General features: G+C 40.8%; 1 protein-coding gene across 1 annotated transcript; it reads right to left on the minus strand.

Annotated features, from left to right (window-relative positions):
• Window positions 1–2,856: 2,856 nt before the first annotated feature.
• LOC123276107 (zinc finger protein 892-like) lies at window positions 2,857–15,468 on the minus strand. The gene is given in 4 exon segments (XM_070492873.1): window positions 2,857–6,821; window positions 6,824–7,603; window positions 14,397–14,552; window positions 15,393–15,468. Coding segments are annotated over 3 exon segments (1,371 nt in total). The 5' UTR covers window positions 14,542–14,552; window positions 15,393–15,468; the 3' UTR covers window positions 2,857–6,375.
• Window positions 15,469–21,600: the final 6,132 nt, after the last annotated feature.

Genomic DNA, 21,600 nt, shown 5'->3' on the forward strand with positions numbered 1-21,600 from the left:
ATAAACTCCTATGTCACACACACTCCTTTTGGGAATTTCCCTGGTAATTTTAGTTGGAGTTAGTCTTCCATTCTCAACAAGTAATTCCTGGAAAGTGAACAACTTGAGAATGGTTCCCGTGCTGAGAGCTAACAAAACACACATCCTTAGAAAACTAGGCTATTTATTATTGTTTTGTATATCGTGTGGGATATGCAAGCTTGGAATGAGAGGACGGAAACATGAAGGTTCTGTATCCACCAAATCTTACATTAAATCACCTTTGAACTGAACCAGACCACCAAAAATTCTGAACTCATGGTGCCATGGGTTGAAGAGTGTTCCTCAAAGCATGGCTCTTGAAACAACCACCTCAAGTGGCACATGCAGTATAAAAGGGCTATTTCCTGTATTCTTCTTCATATCTCCCGAGAGAAAGCCTCCGGGGGTGAGCCTAAGGGATCTAAAATTTTAACAAGCATTTCAGTTGATTTTTATATACACAACAAAATTCAAGAACCACTAGAATAGAGTTTGACCTGCAACCATCTGTTGCAGTCCAGAGGCCAGCTGAGGAAATTATTTGAGAGCAGCATTTGTGGGCATGCATGGACTGATGGTCACTGACTGTCTCATACACTACACGGAGAACCATTACTTTGTAGATTTGTGGAAAGTAATCTGCAATTTTTATTAATACAAAAAAATTCATGTTAAAAAAATACATGTTCATATTGGCCCATCAATCCCACTTTCCAAATCTTTTCTGTAAAATGAAAAGCTAATGTTAAAAGAGAAAAGCGGGGCCGGCTCCGTGGCCGAGTGGTTAAGTTCGCATGCTCCACTGCTGCGGCCCGGGGTTCGGACCCTGGGCGCAGACATGGCACCGCTCGTCAGGCCACTTTGAGGCGGCGTCCCACATCCCACAACTAGAAGGACCTGCAACTAAGATATACAACTGTGTACAGGGGGGCTTTGGGGAGATAAAGCAGGAAAAAAAAAGGAAGATTGGCAACAGTTGTTAGCCCAGGTGCCAATCTTTAAAAAAAAAAAGTGAAAAGCAAGTTACATTGTAATTCATATAGCACAATTTCACTTTTTATAGACAATAAACAGTAAAGTGAATTTTTTAAAAACCTATTCATTTATACATATTTGAATAGAAGATAATTGAAGAAATGTATAGAATGATATATACTGTGCTCTCAAGGATGTGAGTGAGGAAATGGAAAGTAGGAGCTAAACACTACGGCTTTTTAATATATATTTCTATATTGTTTCACAGGTTGTGGTAAACATGTATTTCTGTTGTAATTTTTGAAGAAAACTCAATAAAAATCATTGCTAAAAATCCACCTATATAGAAAATCACGCATATAAAAGTTTTGTTAAAAACATAATCAAGAATATACTGGACAGCATTTTAACGACATTTTAAAAAAAGAGTGACATTGAACACAATAGAGCAGAACAAGCTGGCCTTCACTCAAAGACAGGCCAAGATGTTGTTAACATTGATAGTATCTAAAATAAAAGTAGTTACAAGTTACTGAGTGCCCCCTATGCACCAGGATATTTGAGGATATCGTTAGAAAATGCACCTCACCTTCTCTGTCCAAGTGCTAGACCAGTGGTCATAACCAACTAAGTTACTCACTTTAATGGGTCCAGAGGTGAAATTCAATGGCGATGAAGGCTCTGTCATGTAAATCGGAAAGATGCCTCCAATGATTACGTCCCCTGGTTGCTCCAACCTTGGGGTTCCCATCTTTTTGTTTGGATTCTCTAACTCCGTGGTGTTGGTGATGGGCAGGGCACTCAGGAATAAGGCAAGCAGAGAGCAGGGAAACATTCTGGGATGCAGGTCACCTTCACATTGAGGGGTGAGAGGTGCAGAGGATCAAGAAAGAAGAGTCAGTGGTGCCTCTGACGGAGCCTGTGGTAATGACCCTGTAGGAGGCTGTTGGGCACCTGCTGACCATTAATCTACATATTCAGGACCCTCCTAGCCTATTGATCTCTCTCAGGATCTTTCGGGATCAAATAGTATTTGTCTGAGAAGAGAAATTAAAATTTCACACTCTCTGGTTCCTCAGACTTAAAAGAAATCTCGATGGGTCTTGGGAAAGGAAATGAGACCTGTTTGAAAACAACTCAGGACTGCAGTGTTTAGAGCCCTGAGACTCAGTAACATGAAATTTGTTTTGCTCTTGGCTTTCTCTCTAGGGTATCATTTATCCTCACTCATTAAATGAGTCCATATAAGTGAGTTCATATAAGTGAGTCCACGTAAGTGGACTTAGAAATGCTTCCCCCATTCCCCAAACATTCCCTCCCAACTCCGATGCAACTCCTCAAGTAACCTCAGAAGGACTCACTTCTCAAGAGCCTTTCCGGGCCTAGGAAAGGACTCAGACCCCACTGCAATTGGTCTTGACCTCAAGGCCATGGGGACAAAGGTTTTGCTTCAGAGCTGCTAGTGTGCTAATTGGAATCAATTCAGCTAATTCTGGTAATTACAGGCTTCTGTACTTACTCCCCCTTGGTTTTAGACCATGAGGAGCAGCTGGATGAAACTGCTTGGAAATAAAGTGAGAAATGTCTCGCAGCAACATCAGGGTTATAGTAACAGATGGAGGCCCACGGAGGCTCCCAGGAACTCTTCAGTAACTCACTGAATTCGTTGATGTCTCATAGAATATCATCTAGAGGGTTAAGAACTGGGGTGGAAAAGTAGAGAAGTTGTGTTTAAAACAATAATCTATCCTTCCCCTCTTTGAAAGGGAAGGAATTTTGCTCTGTGGGACCAAGTGGGCAAGTTATGGGATCCTAGTGACTCCAGACACAGAGAACACCGAGCACTGGAGATTTAGAAGACATTTAATTGTATAACTCATAATTTTCACCATCCAAAATAGGATACCATGCCTTCCTAATTTAAGAGACTTGCCCCCAATCATGGAGTGAGTTAGTGGCAAATTAAGGACTACTCCTTGGTCCAAATCCAAGGTTCTTTTCATGTTGATTCTAATTCCAAAGCAAATATACCATTCTGAGTAACTGTCAAGTTAGGCATGGTTCGTCCACACTATCATTTCACCATGATTTATTAAATATATAATACATGGCATGCAATGAAAATAAAGCAGTAAACAAGAGAGACTATTTCTTTGCCCTTACAGAACTAATAATATCATTGGAATGATGCTCAACAAGTAATTATAGTAAAGTATCTGCTTATCATATCATGGGAAAGACATTGAACAAGAAATGATAAGAAAATGTGATGATGTCAGGAGAACTAAAGGTGGTTGGAAGAACATGATATTAGAGGTAAGTCAGGGATAACTTGAATTAATACTGGAAGGATGAAGAGGAGTAAACCAGATGAAGGGAGGTCACAAGAATGTTCCAGGCAGAAGCTACTGTATATGCAAAGGCCCCCAATCAAGAGAGGGGGTGATGCTTGAGAAACTGAATGATCATAAATGCTGGTGCATAATGTGTAAGCAGGGATGGTAGAAACAGACGAGACTGGAGAAGAAATTGGGACTACAGAAATGCCACAATCATTCATGAAATGTTTTTACTTAATCTGGAGGGCAATGATGTGTCTTATTTACTGTGTATTCTTAGAGTGGAGATATAAAAGTGAGACTTGGCCTTCCAGGTGAGATGGCAGATAACAAACACAATTCCCCTTTCAGTCTCAAGCACATAAAATAGTAGATAAAATATTTTAAAAATCTATCACTGAGCTAAAAATCATGGAAGTCTGTAAGGCTAGACACAAAGAGAGAAGAGGGAAATTATGATGGTGAAGAAGAACTGAAGGAGCAAAGCCCAAATCAACACTGAACATACATTGCAGGAGAGCACAGCTACATTATTGCAAGGCTTTAAGCTTAGCAAGAACAAATTACAAAATGTGTGACTGAGAAATATGCAATCTGCTGATTCTCATAAATTACTGTGTTAGATTGTTTGTGCTTTGGAATCAAAGGCCAGAAGGTAGTATCTTAACAAACATGAAGGCAAGGGGCTTAAGGACGCTGGGCCCTTGCAGGAATGGAACACTATCTGCATAACTTGCCAGATTGTTTGTTCCCAGGATACTCCCTCAGAGAATGGCCTTGCGTAACGCCAGGGTACATTGAAGGGGGGGAGATTAGAACTGCTGAGCTTTGACTTGCATATCCCTGCTGGCAAGAGTTCCTGCTATGCTTGTACTTCTTGGCCTGCAAATAAATACGTGGCGATCAGAGGGATGTCACCTCTGTCCTAGAGACTGATGGTTGGTCCCCTGTCCTGTTAAAAAATGTAGAGTGTGTTGTGTCTATTAGATAGATTGTGTTCTGTCTATTAATTCCATCCACCCCTTCAGCTGGCTGCCTAGCTGGTCTTGGGAACACAAGTGGTCAAGTTCACGCACTCCACTTCAGTGGCCCAGGGTTTCGCCAGTTCGAATCCTGGGCGCAGACTTGGCACTGCTCATCAGGCCATGTTGAGGTGGCACCCCACATGCCACAACTAGGAGGACCCACAACCAAAATACACAACTATGTGCTGGGGGGTTTGGGGAGAAAAAAAGGAGGGAAAAAAAAAGAAGATTGGCAACAGTTGTTAGCTCAGGTGCCAAGCTTTAGGGAAAAAAAGAAAATGAAGAATAAAAATCACATGATCATCCTGATAGACACGGAGAAAGCATTTGACAAGATCCAACATACCTTTATGATAAAAACTCTCAACAAAACGGGTACAGAATGAAAGTATCTCAACATGATAAAGGCCATTTATTACAAACCCACAGCAAAAATCCATGTTCATCTTTTGAACTTTCAACCTGTAAGCCCTTCTGTATTTAAAGTGTGCCTCTTTCAGATACAGTTGAGTTAAGCTTCTTTATTCAGTCTGACAATCTTTGAATTTTATCTGGGGTGTTTCTTTTTCATTTAATGTAATTACTGACAGGGTTAAATTTAGGTCTACCATTTTGCTCTCTGCTATTTGTCTCAGCTGCTTGTTTCTCTCTTCCTCCTTTTCTGACTTCTTTTGGGTTAAAGATTTTTTTAATATGTAAATTCCTCTACTTGCTGTATCTTTTAATGGATGTTCTATAGAGATGACATCATCTGTAATAATCTCCTTAGAGTTATTACTGGGCTTCATGTTAGATATAGGAACATTCTCGATTTACCCTCCCTCTCACCTATACCCCTTAAAGTTGAGTATTAATTCATGCACACAACTAAATTTTACTATAATTTCTGGAAATTCTAAGATACATACTATCCAGTTGGAGTCAAAATTTTAACTCTTCGAAAGTCCCTTCCCGTCACTCTGTCTTCAATCCTGATTTCTGATCTTCAGGCCCTCCTCTAAGCTTGTTTCTTACAGTTAATTTTTGCTATGACTGAGCCACAGGTAGCAGGCACAATTTATGACTCTAATAGGTAGAAATGGTTGAGAAAGCAATAACCAGGCTTCAAGGGGCACATTTAGCAAGATTCACGGTCAAAGCAGAAGTTAGTGTCAGGCAGGTTGGCTCGCACAAAGTCAGAGAAAACAAAAAAGGCCCAAGGAAAGGGATCCAAAATCAGGTCAAAAAGATGATGTTATACAATTAGCAAGAGAAAGGAAAAGCAGCAGCAAGGACACAAGGAGCTCTTATCCTTTTGGTTGCCTGTAATCCTCTTATCGTATTGAGTTGATCCTTGTGCAGAATCTGAATCAATGGTTCTTAATCTGGGCTGCATGTTGGAATTACCTGAGAAGTTCTAAAAATTCCTGATGCCCAGGCTACACCCCAATCCAATTTAATCAGAATCGCTGGGGCTGGGACCCAGGTATTTTTTCAAAGCTTCTCAGATGATTTCAATGTGCATCCAGGGTCAATAACCACCGGTTTAAATGTTTGCAAATGTGTGAGTGAACAATTGGAGGGCAGGGAGAGAGAAAGGAGGCTCTTCTGGGCTCAGACTTTTTTCTCTTTTTAATTCCCTAGTGAAACTTCCTGGAAATTTTCCTCTTTGGGGTCCTGATCCTCCCCACTTTGGTTTCAGGTTGAAACTACTATCTAGAGAGTCACCAGCCTCAAGTAACATTCACTCTGCTCCCCTGATTGGTTTTCTACTGATACAAATGCCTAGCTCTTTACTCTGTTCTCTGACTAGACTTTCTCCTTCTGTGCTTCCCTGGAAATTCTCCTCTCCACTGCTTCAGGTATTCTGGTTTCGTAACCAAGACACCCACATGTACCTCTCGTCCTCTTCCATACCTAATAGCATTTCAAGAAAGAGGGCTATTTTCTGTGTGACACAGCATCACAAGTTTTTGAAATATACCCTGTCATAGTTAGAACAGGTCTATCCAATCAGGAGAAAATACATAATTATTTCATGAATCTACTGCATTCAGTTCATCATGAATTTCTTTATGTTGATGAAAGGCTGAATGCACACTGAAGGTTTTCTCAATTTTCTTACATTTGTAGGGTTTTTCTCCTGTATGAGTTTTCTGATGTTGAATAAGAGATGAACTCTGGCTGAAGGCTTTGTCACAATCATTGCATTTATACGGTTTCTCTCCAGTATGAGTTCTCAGATGCTTTGTAAGGGATGAGCTCTGACTGAAGGCCTTCTCACATTCTTTACATTTGTAAGGTTTCTCTCCAGTATGAATTCTCTGATGTCTTACAAGAGCTGAGTGGTCACTGAAGGCTTTCCCACATTTGTTACATTTGTAAGGTTTCTCCCCAGTATGGGTGCCTTGATGTTGAATAAGGGCTGAACAGTAACTGAAAGCTTTCCCACATTCACTACATTCATATGGCTTTTCCCCGTATGAGTTCTCTGATGTTGAGCAAGCCCTGACCTGTCACTAAAGGCTCTCCCACACTCTTTACATCCATAGGGTTTCTCTCCAGTATGAACCCTTTGATGTTTAAGAAGGGATGAGGTGTCATTGAAAGCTTTCCCACATTCTTTGCATTTATAGGGTTTCTCTCCAGTGTGTATTCTGTGGTGTTGAATAAGGTAAGTGCTTTGGTTGAAGGCCTTCCCACATTCATTGCATTCATAGGGTTTTTCTCCAGTATGAATAATATGATGCTGAATAAGGGCTGAGCGATGACTGAAAGCTTTCCCACATTTGTTACACCCATAAGGTTTCTCTCCAGTGTGAATTCTCTGATGCTGAATAAGTGATAAGCTCCGACTGAAGGCCTTCCCACATTCATTACATACATAGGGCTTCTCTCCAGTATGAATTCTCTGATGTAGGATAAAGGCTGAGTAGTAACCGAAGGACTTCTCACACTCATTGCACTTCCAAGGCTTTTTTACCGAGTAAACCTTCTGATGTTTAATTGGGCTTGACTTTTCCCCCATATCACTACAATCTTCCATAGGGGTTTTCTTGTGTTTAATTATGACTTGCCTTAAATCTTTCTTCTGATTTCTTTTCTGCCTTTCCAATGTGCCTTCACATTCCCAGGCTTCTATCAATCTGGGATCCCAGGAATCATCCTTTTTAAGTCTTTCTATTACCAGCTCCCTTTCAGATGATACTTCATAAACTTCCTGCTTTGAAAGGGACACTTTAGTTTCAGGTATAGATTCAGAATCTGAAATAAATAAAAAGGACAAATGTTTGTGCTCTCTGTGCCGAGAGAAGGAAAACTGCTGAGGTGGCACGAGAATACAGAAAATAAAAGTGATGTCTATTAAAAATGCTTATTTGAACGTTTTCAGAAAGAGCCTTGTGGCAATGGCAGATGAATAAGTCTCAGGGAATAACAGAGATGGGAGAATCACTAAGATAAGGCACAACAAAAGGTCAGACAATGAAGATGCTCTACCTAAGAGAATGGAAAACTGAACAGACTAACCAGGGACGAGGATAACCAGAAGGGAGGAGAATAAATGTTAACATAAAATGAGGAAGGAGGGGAAAGATGAAAACATAGGTTGAGATTGGGCAGTTTTGAAAAAGTATTAGAAAAAAATCACTTATAATAATACCAGCTGGAGACAACCAGTTTTGACTTTTTAAATCATTCCCCTTAACCCTTTTTTAAAGGCACAGATTTTTAAAATATGTTTAGCATATGCTTTAAATATGATTTTGTGTATCCACTAACCACGGCCACCTTTCTTCCTTCTTTCCTTCCTCCCTCTCTCCTTGCCTTCCTTCTCTCTCCTTCCTTTCTTCCTTCCTTTTTTGTTATAGCAAAATTTCTCAAACAGGTTTTGTATATCTGCTCATCACCTACTTGCTCCTGAAGCCACTGCAGCCTGGCTTCTCTCCCCACCACTTGACTGAAACTGCTCTCACTGACATCACTAGCCATTTGTATGTCACCTAAATCCAGCAGATCTTTTTCATTTCTTGCTTAGCTTGGCCTCTCAACAGCACTTGACAGTCTCGACCATGCCTTCCTCCTAACAACATTCTCCCTTTTGTTCCCCAACTTTATTCAGATATATTTGACATATATTCTCCCCCTCAACTCTGCGATTCTAAGCTCTCCATGTTTTTCTCCTGATCTCTATCTCTTTGGAACTTTTTCTGTTTCTTCTTCTTAAATGTTGATGGTTCTCAGTGTTCAGTCTTAGGCTCCTCTCTTTTGCCCCCACTCTACCCTACCCACATTATCTCCTTGAAAGACATCCAGTCCATGGCCTTAAGTGCCTTTTTTATTGAAACATATTTGACATATGACACTGTGTAAATTTAGGGTCTGCAACACGTTGATTTGATACATTTATATATTATAATATGATTGCCATTGTAGCAATAGTTGGCACCTCTATCATGTCACATAATTATCACTTTTTTATGATGCAATAACTAAGACCCAGTCTCTTAGCAAGTTTGATTATGATAGACTATTCTTGTCTATATTCACTACACTGTGCATTAGATCTCCAGGACTTATTTGTCTACTAGTTACAACTGCTTTCTATATATCAATGACCTTAAATCAATATCTCCAGCTTAGTTCTCTCTCCCCCAGACCCATATATTCAACTATCTACTTCACGTATTCACTTAGAAATCTCGAATTCATTATATCCATACCTAACTCATCTTCTTCCTCAAGATGTACATTCCCCAGGTTTTGCCACCTAAGAAAATATCGCCATTATCATTCATGTTAATAAAAAGACATTAATATAAGAATATAAACTCTACCATCAAAAGGTAAGTTTTCTGAGGGTAGGAATCACACCTCTTTTGTTCACTGATATTTCTCAGGGCCCATCATAGCACTGGTGAAGAGCAAGCACATGTTAAATCTATATTGTATGAACTGAGTTGAACACAAATAATACAAGCAGTGAGGCAACCTTGGATGATGATAAACCTTTCTTAAGATCCTTTCATCCCATTATAGAAACATAACCCATGTTTGAGTAAAACGTATTTTTTTTTAAAGATTTTATTTTTTTCCTTTTTCTCCCCAAAGCCCCCCCGGTACATAGTTGTATATTCTTAGTTGTGGGTCCTAGTTGTGGCATGTGGGACGCCACCTCAGCACGTGGTTTGATGAGCAGTGCCATGTCCGTGCCCAGGATTCGAACTGATTAAACACTGGGCTGCCTGCAGCAGAGCGCACGAACTTAACCAGCCCCGAGCAAAGCATATTTTTAATGTTGTCATGATTTTCAGAAGTTGAGAATATCATTGTACATAAAATTTAATCTATGCTGTGAACTATAATATTAGACAAACACTTATATAGTGTTTATTATGTGTAAGCTACTATTCTGAAAGGTTAAATACATGTACATATCTAATCCTCACAAAAGCCTAAACACGTTTTCCAGCCGAAAGTCAGAAACTTGAGAATCACATTGAATTCTACCTTACCAATGACAGCAAATAAACCAAGATCTAGGGATTATACCTCCCAAATCTCTCTCAAATCCATTCTGTACTTTCCCTCCCCAATATTACCACCCCAGTTCAGCCACCATCATCTCTCATCTAAACTAATGCAGCAGCCTCACAATGGGTCTGCTTGCATCCTCTCTCCATGCACCCCTGCCCAGCCCCATCCAAATTTGATTGTATAAAACCATAGAGTAACAGAACCAGATTCAATGATTACCCAGAAATTAGAACTATAAGGGAATTGAAAATAACTATGAATAATATGTAAAAGGCTCCAGTGGAAATGGTGGACAATGTGCATTAACAGTTGGGGAATTTCAGCAGATAGATGGAAACTATAAGAGGAAGTCAAATGGAAATGCTAGAAATGAGAAAATATGATCAGAGAGAAGAAGAGTGTCTTCAGTGGGTGCATCAGGAGAGTCAACATAGCTAAGAAAAGAATGAGTAAACTCACAAATAAGTCAACAGAAATTACCCAAACTAAAACACAATGAGGAAAAAAGAGTGAAAAATAAACAAGCCAGAAGAGAGCATCTAAGAGCTGTGGGGCAATTTAAAATGCTTAAACATACATGTAATTGGAATCCTGGAAGGAGAAAAGACAAAGAGAATGGACAGAGACAATATTTGATGAGTTAATAGCTGATAATTTTCCAAAACTAATGAAAGACATTAAACTGAAGACCCAGGAAAGCTCAGATAACCCCAAGTAGGATGAAATACACAGACACACACATCCCTAGATAAATCATATTCAAACTATTAAAAAACAAAGATAAAGGGAAAATCTTAAAGGCAGCCATAGAAAAAAGACACATTACATACAGAAAACAAAGATAAAAATTACAGAAACCTTTGGTCACAAACTATTATAAACATGAAGACAATAAAGTGACACATTTAAGGTGCTGAAAGAAAAAAAAACTGTCACCATATTCCACATTCAGTGAAAACATCTTTCAAAAATGAAGGTGAAATACAGACTTTTTCAGACAAATAAAAGCTGAGAGAATTCAATACCAGTAGACCTGAACTATAAGAAATGTTAAAGAAAGTTCTTCAGGCAGAAGTACCTGATACTAGTGAGAAACTTAGATCTACATCAGGGTTCAGCAAATTATGGCCCACAGGCCAAATCTGCCCACTCCCTTTGTTTACTACTGTTTACGGCTGCCTTCATGCCACAATGGCAGAGTTAAGCAATTGCAACAGAGAGTGTATGGCCCACAAAACAGAAAATATTCACTATCTGGTCCTTTATAGAGAAAGTTTGCCCATGCCTGCTCTATATAAAAAAAAATGAAGAGTGTTAGAAATGGAATATAAAATTCATTTTTTCTTATTTTAAAATGCTCCAAGAGATAATTGACTGTTAATCAAAAATAGTAGCATATATTGTAGATTTATAGCATATATAAAGGCAAAATGCATGACAACAATCATACAAAAGATGGGACGGAAGAACTAGAAGCTTATAGAAGTAAGGTTCCTATACTATATATGAAGTGTTATAACATTCTCTAAAGGGATACTATGATTAATGAAAGAAGCATATTGGGAACTCTAGGACGACCCTTAAAGAAAATCTTTAAAAATAAGGTTTAATCACGTGGATAAAGAGAACAGATTAGTGGTTACCAGAGGGGAAGGGGGTGGGCATAAGGGGTGAAGGGGCACATATATATGGTGACTGACAAATAGTAACGTACCCCTGAAATCTCACAATGTTATAAACTATTATGACATCAATAAAATAAAAAAGTTTTAATGATAAGCTAATAGTGCAGATAAAACACAATAATAAGAAATAATCAAAAAAACAGGCAGAAAAAGAAAAAAATGAACACTAAAAAGAACAAATAGAAAACAACTACAGGGCTGGCTCCGTGGCCGAGTGGTTAAGTTTGCGCGCTCCGCTGCGGCAGCCCAGGGTTTGGATTCTGGGTGCGGACATGGCACTGCTCGTCAGGCCACGTTGAGGTGGCATCCCACATCCCACAACTAGAAGGACCTGCAACCAAGATATACAACTATGTACCAGGGGGGTTTGGGAAGATAAAGCAGGGAAAAAAAAAAACAGAAGATTGGCAACAGTTGTTAGCCCAGGTGCCAATCTTTAAAAAAAAAAAGAAAAAACACAATTACGTGTATGAAAGACTTAAATCCAAACATACCAATAATTACTTTGAATGTAAATGGTCTAAACACACCAACTGAAAATCACAGATTGTCAGAATGGATTTAACAACCAGACCCAATTACATGCTGTCCACGAGAAACTCACTTAAGTTAAGCAAAAAGAATGGGAAAATATACTATGCAAACACTAATGAGAAGGAGGCTAGAGTGGCTATATTAATATCAGACAAAATTAACTTCCAAACAAGGAATATTACCAAGGTTACAGAAGGACATTATATGAAAAAGAGGTCAATTCACCAAGAAGACATAACAATTCTTAATGTGTATGCACCTAACAAAAGTGTTTCTGTATACATTAAGCAAAAACTAACAGAACTAAAAGGAGAAATAGACGAATCCACAATTATAATTGGAGAATTCAACACTCCTCTGTCAGTAATCAATAGAAGCCAATGGGCAGGAAATCAGTAAGGACAGAGAAGACCTGAACAACACTGTCAATCAACCTGACAATAATTGACATTGATTTTCAAGTGCATGTGGAACAATTATCAAGATTAGATTATAGATAATACAACAAACTTCAAAAACTTTTAAGAACTGAAATCATACAAAGTATCTCTGACCACAGCAGAATCAAACTATAAAATCAAAACTAGAAATTTATTGAAAATCACCTAAAATTTGGAGACTTGTAAATAACCCATGGGTCAAAGAGGAAATCACAAGTGAAAACAGAAATTATTTTGAACTGAATGGAAATGAAAATACCACAAATCAAAATTGTGGAACATGGGGCCAGCCTGGTGGTGTGGCAGCTAAGTTCGTGAGCTCCACTTTAGTGGCCCAGGGTTTACAGGTTCGAATCCCAGGTGTGGACCAAGGCACCACTTATCAAGCCACGCTGTGACAGCATCCCACATACAAAATAGAGGAAGATGGGCACATATGTTAGCTCAGAGCCAGTCTTCCTCAGCAAAAGAGGAAGATTGGCAACAGATGCTAGCTCAGGGCCAATCTTCCTCACAAAAAAATTAAAAAATAAAAAAAAAATTGTGGAACATAGCTAAAGCAGTTAGAAGGAAATTTATAGCATTAAATGTTCCTATTAGAAGAGAATAAAGATGTTATATGAAGATCTTATATTAATGATCAAGATAGAATAAGAAACATACTACATTAGACAGTCATGTGTCACTTAATGATGGATCATTCTGAGAAATGCATCGTTAGGCAATCTCATCATTGTTCAAACATCACAGGGTATACTTACACAAACCTAGAGTATAGACTACTACACACCCAGTTTATATGGTACTAATCTTATGGGACCACCATCATGTTTGTGGTCTGTCATTGACCGAAACGTCATTACGCAGCGTGTGACTGTATTACATTATATTAAGATCTTATACAATGATCAAGCTTCCACCTTAAAAAACTAATAAAAGAGAGCAAATTAAACACAAAATTAGCAAAGGGGAGAAAATAATAGATAAGAGTAGCAATGAATAAAATTGGAAACAGACAATAGAGAAAATCGATGAAACCAAAAGCTGGTTCTCTGAAAAGATCAATAATATTGTTAAACCTCTAGGAAGACCAACAAAGGAAAAAAAAGAGAGAAGATACAAATTACCAATATCAGGAATGAAATATGAGAAACCATTCCCAGAGCTCACTCAAAAAGAAATAGATAATCTGAACAGTCCTGTATCTAGCAAAGGACTTAGATTCAAGGTTAAAAACCTTCCAAGAAAGCAAACTTGAGATCCAGATGGCTTTACTGGATCGAGCTTTTGGTGTCATATATAATAAAATTTTGCCTTACAAAAGGTTACAAAGACTGTCCGTAATGTTATCTTCTAGAAGTTGTATAGTTTTAGATTTTATACTTAGGTCTGTGGCCCACTTTGAGTTACTTCCTATATATGGTGGGAGGTATAGATTGAGATTCTATTTTTTTTTTAATACAGGTGTCCACCTGTTCCAGCACCATTAGTTGAAAAGATTCTCTTTTTAACACTGAATTGCTTTTGCACCTTTGTCAGAAATTAATTGACCATATAAGTTTGGGTCTACTTCTGGACTATCTGACCTGTTCCATTGGTTTACACCTATCTTTTCACCCATACCACACTGTTTGAATTACTGTAGCTTCTAAGTCTTAAAAGCAATATAACGAAGCTGTCCTTTTTCAGTTCCACATATGGTGAACTTTTGCTTGCCAAAAGAGAAAAGAAGCCCAATTCTGAGCCCCAAGTTATCAGGGGCTCTCCAGATCCTAAGCAAAACTATGGCATTTTAGATGCCGTTAGTTGTTAAGGAAGCTGACGTCTCAGTAAGCACTCTGCATTACAAAATGACTTCCTTACCCCAGAATACCAGGTTTCCACAACTCTCCACCTTCAGATCCATGCCCATGTTCCTCTGGGCAGAATCCAGCTGGTCCACCTCCACATGGGCAAAATCCATTTCCTCATCCTTCACTGTCACCAGTTCCCGGAAGTACAAGCACATTCTTCGTAATCCTTGAGGGAAGAGAACAATCTAGAAGACGAAGTGTCTTTTAATCTGAAGGTTAAATCTTTATTTTAACCATTTTAATGGAATATTCTAAAATTTCCAAGTATTAATCTGTGTTAGGGAAAATAATAATAATAGCTAACATTTATAATTTATTTTCTATGTGCTAAGTCCTTTGAATGAACTATCTCTTGTAATAATAACTATATGAGGTAAGTACTATTATTAACATTATTTACAGCTGTAAGGATCAGATCTGAGATTTGGACCCCGGCAGTCTCACTTGAAAGCTATACTTTTAACTATATTCTTCTATATTATATAGAAGATATATATATATTTTTTTCTTTTATATTATATAACTGTATTCTTCTGCCTCTTACATATTTTGTTAAATAAATGTAATATAACCACTGAATGATAACCAAACGTTAATTACTGATTATATTGTAGATGGGATAAGGCTCAGATAAGTAATTTATACTGATTCCTGGGCTATTCCAAGATTTTACAGAAATTCAGCTTGATATCCTGAACGTTTGTAGACATTCATGCTGTTCTCATGCTCTTCTAATAGAGGTGGCTTTTTTCTCTGTACTTAGGGCCATGACTTTTACATTTATTTAGTTATCCTTTAGCAATTAAAGTTGTTCTGAATGAGTGAGTTTACTGATTTTACATTGAAAAGGATCAAATGTTTTAAGATAAGATTCATACTTTATGTTATATTGACAGTCACATGAGTGTCCTTTGTTGACCGTAATTAATTGGAGAATACTTTGTGGGAAAGGATGTCTGTAAAAGAATAGAGTCATTAGAGGCATAGGATTTAGCATCAGACATACCTGTGTTCTGATCAGGGCTCAACCATTTATGATTCTGAGCATGTTACTGTAGCCTCAGTTTCTTCATCTGTGAAACAGGCTATAAATAATCACAGGATTAATTTAAAATAAAGCAATGTTTGAAAAGTGGCTCTAAACGCTGGAGTTCTCCAGAGCTCAGTCCTTAGACATCTTCTTGTCTCCATCCATCTTACACACCTATGAACAATCTCTTATTTCTCCTGTCTTTAGGGGAAAAAAAAAACCTCTTTGGTCTTACTACTCCTTCCAGCTATCACCCTACTTCTCTCCTTTCCCGGAGAATAAAACTCTCCAAAATAGTTATCTGTAGTCCCCGGCTCCAATTTCTCTCCTCTTACTTTTTTATGAACCCATTCCAACAAGGCTTCACTCCTACCACTCCATGGAATGGCCCTTGGCGGTCACCAATGATCTTCCTATTTTAAAATCCAATGGCCAATTCTCAGGCCCCATCTTACTTGACTTAGCAGGAGCATTTAACCCAGGCGATCACTCCCCTCTCCTTGAAACACTTTCTTCAATTGGTTACCAGGATGCCACACTTTTGGCTTCCTCCTACCTCACGGGCCACCTCATCTCAGTCTCTTTTGCTGGTTTCTCTTCATCTCCCTGAACTCTAAGTGTTGGAGAGCTATAGGACTCAGTAATAAGATCTCATCTCTTTTCTAGCTACACTTATTCCCTTACTGATCACAGTTTCATGGTTTAAAATACCATCCACACAGATTATTCCCAAATTTAAAGCTCTGGCCTGAGCTGTTCCCAGAGCTTCAAGTCTTCAAGGAAAAATTACTTTGGCTCAGTTCTCTAGAGGGGATTTCCATGGACCTCAGAAGCAAGATGAAGAAAGAAATGAGGACACACTGTGAACAACAAGCTAAGATTTCAGAGGAGGGAAATTAAACCCAAACTCGCCTGGAACTCCACAGGAAGGAACTCAACAGTAGATTCCATTTCTTCTGTGCTCTGCTTTTGGGGCAGAGAAGCATCAGCAGGAGTCATGGCTGGAAGGAGCAGGAAAAAAGCCATGAAGGAGGTAAACTCTATCTTCTCACTCCCAAATTCACTAGGACGAAAGTTATCGCAAGCCAGCTGAATTATATATATAAGGCCTACTCTACTTAACTCAAAAAGTTCAGATGAAGCTAGGGTAAGACAATTAAGTGAAAGTGCTTTCACCAAAAAGTTAAACCCACAGAGCCACAAATACATCAACCTTTTGGAACAGTCCAATGGGGGTGGAAGAGTGTGAACTGCCCTTTATCACAAAAGCAAGCACTATGGAACATTCTCCCTTCCACAGCTTCAGAGGGAATGTGGATGAGCACAGAAGTGCTGAAAGAGGAAGATGGGGCCGGAGAATGTGCCACAAGGAGACCACTTAGTGATTTTCAAACACGGTAGTTTTGAACTTTTGAAGTTTTGAAGTGAGAACTTCTCTACTTCAGGGCTTTCTCCTGACATGTGTCTGTTCCCTGTTCATTCCCATCAAGGGTATTTCCTCCACTTTCAACTCCATGCGTATTTCTGTAATTCCTACCTTCTTCCTCAACTTCAATGGTCAGATAATCCATGATCAGCTTCTCTTCTTTGTCCTGTTATTGCTATGACTCGCTCCTTATTCACTGTTTCAAATGAGAGAAACACGGACTTTTCAGCAATACATAATCTGCTTCTTCGTGTAAATCATTCAACTCTACTCTGAGGCTCTGGGAGGAGATTTTGAGGTTAGGCTTCCCCTCCTCTGGAACTGATTCATGCTCCTTGAGGCATCCTCCTCTCTCTCTATTCCTAGGAGGCTTATTCCTATGCATTTAAGTGCTGGGGCCTCAGAAGTAATCCTAATTTACTTGGAATCTTTATTATTTAGGCTAAATTAATCTCCACAGCTGGAAGACCATCCTCTGGATCACCAAGATCAGTCACTACATGCCACACCAGGGCAAAAGGAGAAAAGAATCAGGGCAGTGAAGTATGAGCCTCAGGCACACACCCGGTTCCAGACAGTGCAGAAACTCCCATGAGAAACACCCTAAACACACAAGCGGCCATAGGCGGCCTGTGATCATGGTGGCAGTAACTAGAAGCGGGGGTCCCTCACTTGGTTCATCCCTGCTGTTCATAAACACAAGGCAGTTGATAGACGGGGCTCTCAGACAGCCGATTTCTCACTCGCTCTTTAAGACTGAGAATATACAGGCCAGGATTCCCTTGCACGTTCGAAGTCGAACCCATTGAACTGGCCCCCAAGCACAGGCAGTCTAAAAACTCTGTTAGGGCAAAGCACAGAAGGGGAATGAGTAAGACACGGACTCCGTTTTTTCCTTTCTACCCCAAAAGTTAAACACCTTAACGCTCTCGGTGGAGTGACAAGACGTACGGCCAAAACCAGGGGGAGGGGCCCAAGCTCTCCGCACGTGGGACCTTAAGCCCTCAGCCCCCGGACTCCCACTCCCAGAATCCCCCGCTGTGCCACGCCCCTTCACGCTGCCGGACTCCACTTCCCAGAGGGCTTAGCGGCAACCCCGCTTCCGGGACGCAGTCCGCTCAGAAAGCCTCAAAGCTGGCTGGAGACCCCGCCGGGGTAGCGCGCGCAGAGCCCGGGGGTGGGGCCGGGGCTCAGGCAGGGCCCAGCCCATCCTCCGCCGAGGCCGGAAGCTGAGGGCCCGGCCCGGGCTGCGGCGGGAGGCGTTAGAGCCTTGCAGGGACGGGCGGGTCGCGGAGACCCGCGCTCAGGCCCGCTTTCTCTTACCCGCGACGCGCTGCGGACCTGGCTCCGGCCACAGGGCTGGATCCCGCCGGGCTGGGCTCTGGGACGGGCGGGAGGGACAGAGCCGCCTCGCGGACCCACGAAGCCGCGGGGAGACAAAAGGCTCAGGCTCCGTCTGGAGTCGCATCTGCGCACTTGGAGGCGACCGCCCCCGGTCGGGGGTCCCGCTCGAAGGACTGCAGTTCCCAGAGGGCTCGGGGACTCGGTGCCTGTCCTCGGGGGCAGAACGGCGGGTCTCTCCTGTCAGCCTTAAAATGGAGATAATTCCCCACCTGATTGATAGGGCTCCAAACGCTCCAAATGATTTTAGTGTCTGATGATTATTTGGGGGTGGGGGGATGAGGACCTGATACACAAAGTCTTTTCCCTGCTATCTCTCATTCTTTCTTAGAATAAAGCCCCAAATCTGTAAACTGAGTTGCTACTGCTGATTTTGTTGAAAGCATTCTGGCTGATAAATAAAGAGCAAGGGCAGGGCTGATTGAAGAGACATAGAAGAAGAAACATGATTAAGAATGAGTTCACGAGGAAGAGTAAGATGTGAAAAAGAAGTAGGGAGGTTGGCTCTGAAGTGGAGAATTGTGCGGACCTGGAGTTTAGGTCCAGGAAGGGCCCCTCGCCCCTCGCCAAACATAAACCAAGACAAAAGAGGCTTTTTTACTCAGTGTCAGAGACTCTGGGCTGTAGCTCCAGTTCTTCATGGAAATCGGGGAAAGACCAATTGTATCACAAGTGTCATTCTAGTCCAAATTACCATAGTCGCCTGAATCGTGTCTCAACATCTAATCTTGCCTTTCCTTGAGCCTTGCTGTTCATGGCAGCCAGGATGGACATTTAAAGATTCATCTGTTTATGTCATTCTTCTCAGAACCCTTCAGTGGCTGCCCTCTGCCCTGGAGTAAGGCGTAAACCCCTTAACACAGTTTATAAAACCCTGCAATCTGGCTCTGCCAGTCCTGAATTACCTGCTGCTATCTTCCTGTTGTTCTCTGTCCTCGGGCCACGTGGGTTTTTTAGTATCTCCCACATCCCAAATTCTTTGCTGTCCCTTAATCTACGCATTTCCTCTGTTTAGAACATCTCCCTCTAGTCATCCTTCAGATTTCAATTCAAATGTCTCTTCTTCAGTGAAGCCTTCCCTGACCTCCTTCCCCTTAATTCAAATTAATTCTCTCACAGAACCCTTTTATTTCTGTATGTTAGCACCTACAAACGTAGGTTCTTTACCTGCCACACAAGAGGGGCCAAATACAAACTGGAACTCCAGGCTTATGGCAAGGAGAGGGTTTTTATTTCAGATGACATCAGCCAGGAGACAAGAGTGAGCCCTCATATTTGTCTCGTTTCCTCTCTCCTCCCCAAAAGAGGGGAGGTGAGGGGTTTTAAAGGTTTGTGAGGAATGTGGCTGCTTGTAGAGAGTGGGGGGAGTCAGTGGCCTGGCTGGTCGGAGCTTTCCCACCTGCCTGTGTTCCACCTTGGGATGCTGCTTGCAGGAAGAAGGAGGAGATGATAAGGAACCCAGGTGGGCGACCTTGGCTGTTTGTCTTCACAGCGGATAGGGAATTCTGGGAGCCAGGGAGAAAGCAGGGAAAGAGAGATTTGGTTTTAACCCCATGCATGCTGAGTTTAATGTAGGGGAACTGATATCAGGGCTGGCATCACATAGACTTGCCACAATTTGTAACTATACATTAATTTGTGCTGCTATTTAATGGACATCTTCCCCACTTGACTGTAAGTTCCATGAGATCAAAGACCATGCATGTTTTGTGCAGCACTGTGCCAAGTGCTAAGCAAAGAGCCCGACAAAGTTGAGTGTCGGGAAGCTACCATTCCACACTTACTATTCTCAACCTCAGCTAGGTCCTAGCATCATTTAGCAGTCCTTTATTTGTCCATGGTTATCTCATTTTCTCTGTGGTTGTCCTTTTTTCTGACTCCAGAGCCTTTCCAGATACTGCTCTCCTCAGCTCTCTACCTCATCACCAAACCCCTCTTTCTTAGTCAATGAATTCACCACCATCTATTTCACAGAAAAATGAGAGATTTTCAGATGGGAATATATCCAACTTCTGTGAAGGTTAATTTTATGTGTTTACTTGACTGGGCTAAGGGATGTCCAGATAGTTGGTAAAACATTTCTGGGTGTGTCCGTGACAGTGTTTCTGGAAGACATTAGCATTTGAATTGGTAGAGTGGTAAAGATTGCCCTCGCCAATGCTGGTGGGCATCATCCAATCCATTGAGGGCCTGAATAGACTAAAAGGGTGGAGGAAGGGTATATTTACTCTTTCTGCTTGAGCTAAGACATCTGTCTTCTGCCCACAGACATTGGCACTCTTATCTCGGGGCGTCTGACTTGGACCAGGACTCACACCATTGACTCCCCTTGTTCTCATGCCTTCAGGCTTGGACTAGAACTATGCCACTGGCTTCCCTGGGCCTCCAGCTTGGAGGTGGCAGGTCATGGGACTTCTCAGCTCCACAATTGCATGAGCCAATCCCTCATAGTAAATCTGTTTTTATCTATCTATGAATATCCTATTGGTTCTATTTCTCTGGAGAATCCTGACTAATAAAACTTCCCTGTACTCAATTCTGAAGGCATAGTATGGAAGGAAGCACAGATTACTTCAAGGTTGTCCCTCCATAGGTATATGTTAACTATGCACCCATGGTAGTTACATTATTGTTCAAAATCTTTGCTGCCCCTACTTGCAGGAGGATCATACTTGCCTGCCCAGTAGAACTCAGGCTTGGACCTGTGACTTGCAATAATCTCCTCTTTGAGAAAGATGTGCATTTTTGTCCTGTTTAAGAGTCAGCTTCTCATCTACCATTTCCTTTCCCTCTGCCGTGAGACTTAGAATATCTCATATAAGACTATTCCATCAGCCTGCATTCTGGAGTGAAGATATGGATATGTAGAATGAGTGAGAAAGACACCTTGGTTGTTATCTCTGAGATTTTTCAGGTTGTTCAATTCTATAGCATAACTTAGCCCATCCTGATGGAGTCAGCATCAAGATGCTTTCGGAGCACTTATAGGGTAATAATTTTCTTTTTCTTTTTTTTAAATTTTATTTATTTATTTATTTATTTTTGAGGAAGATTAGCCCCAAGCTAACATCTGCCACTAATCCTCCTCTTTTTTGCTAAGGAAGACTGGCCCTGAGTTAACATCCGTGCCCATCTTCCTCTATTTTATATGTGGCACACCCACCACAGCGTGGCTTGCCAAGCAGTGCCATGTCCACACCTGGGACCCAAAGTGGCGAACACTGGGCCACCGAAGAGAGTAATACTTTTCAAATGCATGTATGTTTATTTTATTTTGTTTTGTTTTAAATAATTCATTTTTCCCAACAACAGTATCAACATCTTCCCCAACAAAAACACAGCAGCCAACTTTAGGTC

This window comes from Equus asinus, chromosome 21 (genome assembly GCF_041296235.1).
Source record: "Equus asinus isolate D_3611 breed Donkey chromosome 21, EquAss-T2T_v2, whole genome shotgun sequence".
Taxonomy (NCBI): Eukaryota; Metazoa; Chordata; class Mammalia; order Perissodactyla; family Equidae; genus Equus; species Equus asinus.